A 5,193-nucleotide genomic window follows, 5' to 3' on the forward strand; every position below is an offset into this window, starting at 1 on the left:
CCAATTCGTGGCAAGAATTAGAATGGCTTCGCATAGTCAAGATGCGGTCCTTTTCAATGATTCACTTCTCTGGTTGGCTTTCTCAGTCAGGATTGCCCATTTCCGCTTCCTTATTGCTTGGTGCATGGCCGCTCTGTTTCTCTGCCGATCGTAGAAGAGCGCACAGTCGTTATATAGTTTCGGTCTGATATCCTTGAATGCGTCCAGGATATCACACACCCTACTGCAAATCGCTCTGGTCATGTAAGCGACAAGTCTGCCAACACCTGGAGTTGAGTCTACTATACCTGTTCCAATAACACTCGCAGGTTTCAAAAAGAGGCCCAAACATGATTGGAAGGATAACCTCCGCACTATCGGTGACGAGCTCGCAGAAGCGTGCGCTGTTCCATAAGCACAATGTACGCTCGACAACTTGGTAGTGTTGACTAGTCATGGATTTGGCGAGTTGGCGGAAGAGAGGTACTTGGAATTTGAAGAACTCGGCAGAATCCAGGACTTTGAAGATGTCTTCGACTTCATTCAAGAGGAGGATCTCCTTTGTGCTGCTGACTTTGGGCCAGAAACGTAGCAGTCTGAGGATTACCTGTACTAGTCAGAATGCTGTAGCGAAAAGGTAATCTCCGTTGTCTTACAGACTCAGCAAGTGTTGCATCCTTTTTCAGAAATCCAACGATGCAGAAGGACAGCTGGGGATGGTACCTGCCTAGGATCGTAGGTTTGTGGAGGGGGAGTAAGACACAAGTCAGGAGTGTCTTATGCTCCTCTTTCAGGGGCATGGAGAAGCCAGCAATAATAGAGCCCATGATTTCCAGTAGTTCAGCTATACCGTTGAACCTTTGTGTCTCGTATGTAAATTGGAGGAAAATGTGGTTAATAGACCGCCGAATAAAAGATCGTAGAGTAGAAAATTTGACATAAATGCAGTGAAGGACGTTCTTCACATAGTCTCGCTCGCGGGGATCTTTAGAGTTGAGGAGCTCTAGAAGCTGAAGAATGAAGCCCTGTTGGACAAAATCCTTGGCAACATCTGCCTCGAAATCGTCGCTCCTAATGAAGCACAAGAAGAGCTCGTAGATGATCTGGATGTGGGGCCAGGCAACCTCGAAAAGTGGCGCGTCCAGCTCGAGGTCGAAGACCCCAGGCGGGGTATTCAACATGGGTGGTCGTAAGGGTCGAAAAAGATTTCTCGCCAACATGTCGAATACTTTCGAGTACATGTATGACCTCATAAATTGCGTGTTAGAAGTAATGCTGTCAAGGAGCTCGTGAAGTACAAGTCTCTTAATCTCCTTGGATTCCACATGGCTGCTCGCGTCGTTGAAGTCGAAGATAATATTGCACTGGTCGATCTTCTGCATGACAAGGACGTACCGTTGGCTCGGGGGCACGTCGTAGATGCTCGGAAGACGCTCTAGCTCTTTGCTAGTGGGTATATTAAAGCCGGACGAGTTTCGCCGTTGTTGGGGCATCAGAAACACCGTCGGTATCGCATCCAGGCAGTCTATTGCCTTTTGGGTTGAGGGCAACCCCTGGCTTCTTCCTGGCAGTGTCAGGTGATGAGGTATCGCTTCCGTGGTATCCGGCGGGGAGAAATGCTAAGGTTAGATTTAGTAATATGCCCGTTTATCAAGTTCTCAAGCCGCTTACGACAGGTGCCAGGCTAATACTGACTGTTTCAGGTACTCCCGGATCCGAATTATCGCAGTCAGTATTTTCAGTACCGCCTGTCGAAGCAACTTCATCCCTGATTTCGCTCGGCTGTTCGATGCTTGCCAGGGTCAAAGGCAGAGGGCGAGCAGGACCCGGGGGTGACCGTTTGATGCGGCTATCGTTCAAAACTGGGCTGGGAGATGGAACTTCTAATAGAGATGACTGGCTGGATGAAGCTCCAGTTGGTAGAGACACAGTTTCATCTCTGGATGGCTTGTTCGTCTTGTTGGATCTGGTGAGGGGCTTGCCTCGTGAGATCTGTCGATGCAGACGTCAGTTCTCGAGATCCAGAGCAACCAATGTCAGGCTCGGGGGTTATAACTCTTTTCTGAAATCGCTTCATACTCCTTAGCGACCGCTGTGGGGACACATTCAAGTGAGGGTTTGCCCTTGGTGATGGAGGACTGACGGATGGAACGACACATTCAAGTGGTGCGAGGAGGGGCGAGCGCGACCTTGTGGTAGATAAATGGCTGGAGATAAGGTGTCTATTTGTCTCACCCAAAGTAGACCGAAAACTAGCTACATAAACCTTCCATGCGGGTTTCTAATTCAGCATATAAGGTGATCGGCTGGTAGGTGAGCAACTGCACATTAAAATTTTCTATGTGACACGTAGGTATCAGGCAAAATACGAACTAACAGCAAGATTGCAGACACTGTCGTACGGTGGAATCCGGGTCCTCCCGTGCGGCTCTCCTGGGTTGGAGAAACCGTTCGTTGAGCACTTGGCTCTCCCGGGATGGGATAAAGCTCTTCACCCACACAATTGTAATAAACTCGGCAGGCATCTCGGCGACAGGGACTGTGAGATGGTGCTCTTTGTTTAGTTGGCCGTCCGTTAACCAACCCTATTAGCCAGATCCCGATGTTCAGGTTGTAAACAACAGGCAAGCGTATGCTGCCGGAACAACATTTAGCAATCATCAGACGTTTCGGAAACAACGAACCCTCCCCAAGCGACAGGGGCCACAGCGTTAGGCCATTAGCAGTCACGGCAATTCCGAGTGCCGCAACGCCACATCGGCATCACCGCCGTGGATCCGTGTAGCAAGCCGTGCCAGGCCTCACCATCCTGGGGCTAGTTTGGGATCTAATCCTTGCCATTTTGAGAGTAGACACCCCCTCGCAATCTTCTACGTGGTTTCCCCAGATCAAAATTCTTCTCCCTGCAGTCTGCTTCAGCCATATGGCCGTCCCTCCCAAACGTATCAAGAGTCGGTTGCTGCTTCGCGAGCAGGTCTATCGGATATTCTCGGCTGGTCTGTAAGTCACAATTAAGAATCGAGGCATCTACGAGGAGAGAACCGGACAAACAACTAGCCTCATACATTAAACCAGCAAGGTTTAGCACGGGAGATGACACGGCACAACACCACCAGGCACTAGACCAAGGGTAGAGTATCTAGAAAATACACACAACGCCGCCCGTGGAGGTAGTTCGGCACTCGGGATTTCAGTTGACCGAGGAGAGCCTCATTAAGGGAGTCGACGATGATACAGTTGGGATTGGGATAGGAATAAGGAAGGACGTATCTACCAGGGACACGATCGGCCCGATGGTCAGGGCGAATCAGTTCGAGGGAGGAAAAGAAGAAAAAGAGAGGCCCATGTAAGAGCGACGCTAACCACAATCGGAGGTCAGCTTCAACCTCAGCACCTGTCGACCTACGGGAAAGTAGAATGGCGCGTCTTGTAAATCATCAAGCCAAGGGCTTGGATAATATCGCGCATCGACCTTGCCATGTCGCAGCGAGCAAAGCACTACCCCCCGACCCGCCCAGCAGGCCGTAACTACGTTCAGCCGAAACAAGCCAGGGGACGATGACATTCTTCTGAGCTGAGCTGTGGAAGGATGGAGTCCGGGGGCGGCGATGATAAGGATGGGGAATAAGGATGGGGAAACTTATGATTGCTAAGCTGGCCAGGGTCAAGACCTGCGTGAAGAGGGCCATGGTATTAGGAAGTAGCCAACTCGGGATGGCCGAGGCAAGGTTATCGAAAAGGCCGGACCGCTGTGCGGATCTTTCTCGACCAACTGAAGGGTAGAGGCACCGCCATGCCGTACCAAGAGTGTGTCGACCCCGTTATAATGCAATTTCGGCGCCACGCGGATGGTCGATCTAGGACAAGGGGTGGACTCCGCCGCGATGCAGTACATGCTTCCGGCTCGGCTCCCCGTAACAAAGGCTCAGTCTGGCAGCCGATGCACCCCGCAGTTGAGCGGGGAGACGGAACCATTAGGGTACACGCGGAGAATGAGTTGTCATGGCACTTCTCATTGTAGGATGGGTGTTTGAGATGATCTCACATGTGAATAAGATGGTTATGCTGCTCAATACCGCTCAGCCAGTTGATTTGCTGGCGGGGTTCTAACCTCTCTTTAGTTCCGAGTTTGACATTGACGGAGGCGGTGTAGATATTCCTTGCTGTGTATCATCGGAACGGACCGTTCCCTGTCTCTTTTTCCAGCGGGTTTGCTAGACTACCCGTTGACTAAACCTCAGAAGTTTGAAGCGTGCAACATGAGTGCGGGCAGAAAGGATGATTGAAATGCACCCCTTTCATCTATCGCAGACCAATAGTGTTGGATTTTGAGGTGAATTGTGTGTATTCGTTGCTCTTCTCGCCCTCCTATAGGGTCAAGGCAGGCTATTGATGCCTTTTCGTGGAATCAACTAGAATAGCTGCATCGTCAGCCTGTGACGATGTTCCTGTGGCAAATTCCTTCCTTTCCAGCAGCTTCCAATAGTTTTTTTCTACCACATATTCAACAAGATAATGGATCGGTAGTATTTTCGAAACAGTAGACATAGAACTCTACAAGCCGTTTTATAAGCCAGCAGGGCTAACTGAAAGCCTTAGTCATATGTCGGGGCTAAGCGAGGCACCGAGGGAGGGTTGCCAGATGTCCCCTCCGGCAGTGCTGGCGACAGCAGAGAGGGTATCTTGAGGGGTGCCCGAGATGCCAGGGCCCGAACCTTTGCGGGAGCCGATAAGGGGGACAGATGAGCATTGATCCGGATGCAGTCATCTGAACACAAGGGACCACTGGGCAGGCCTCTCGAATATATTAACCCATCCAGTGAGGCTGGTGTTGGTAGCGGAATATGTCCGCTGGTAGCTCGAGACGGAGCAGTTTGCTCCACGAAACCCGTTGCCTCTGATGATACCCTGAGGGGCTGCATTCTAGGTTCTGTGAGCAAGGCATGCCCTAGCTGTATGCTCAAAGATGTTGTATATTGAGGATTTGTTGCGATGTTGGAGATATTATAACGGGTGCAATCGGCCTTCTTGCCACCTGCTTTCTTCGAGCGAGCATGTCGTCGGATCCTGAGTCGATGTCCCTGGTCTGATATGGTTCTGGTGAGCTCGGTGCTTTCCATCAGACCAGGAAACGACTTGGGCGTATAAACATTGAAGGAAGCGGTCTCGATCCTCATCCGATAATCTGCACCACAGGCAAAATCCCTGTAAGGG

General features: G+C 50.8%; 1 protein-coding gene across 1 annotated transcript; it reads right to left on the reverse strand.

Annotated features, from left to right (window-relative positions):
- Positions 1-220: 220 nt before the first annotated feature.
- On the reverse strand, positions 221-1,472 carry NCS54_00757300 (Serine/threonine-protein phosphatase 2A 56 kDa regulatory subunit; the record flags this gene model as incomplete). The annotated part of the gene is made up of 3 exons (XM_053152992.1): positions 221-233; positions 288-586; positions 636-1,472. 3 exons carry the CDS (start codon positions 1,470-1,472, stop codon positions 221-223), a joined length of 1,149 nt encoding a protein of 382 aa, XP_053008967.1.
- Between the last annotated feature and the right edge of the window lie 3,721 nt (positions 1,473-5,193).

Source organism: Fusarium falciforme, chromosome 6 (assembly GCF_026873545.1).
Source record: "Fusarium falciforme chromosome 6, complete sequence".
Lineage (NCBI taxonomy): Eukaryota > Fungi > Ascomycota > Sordariomycetes > Hypocreales > Nectriaceae > Fusarium > Fusarium falciforme.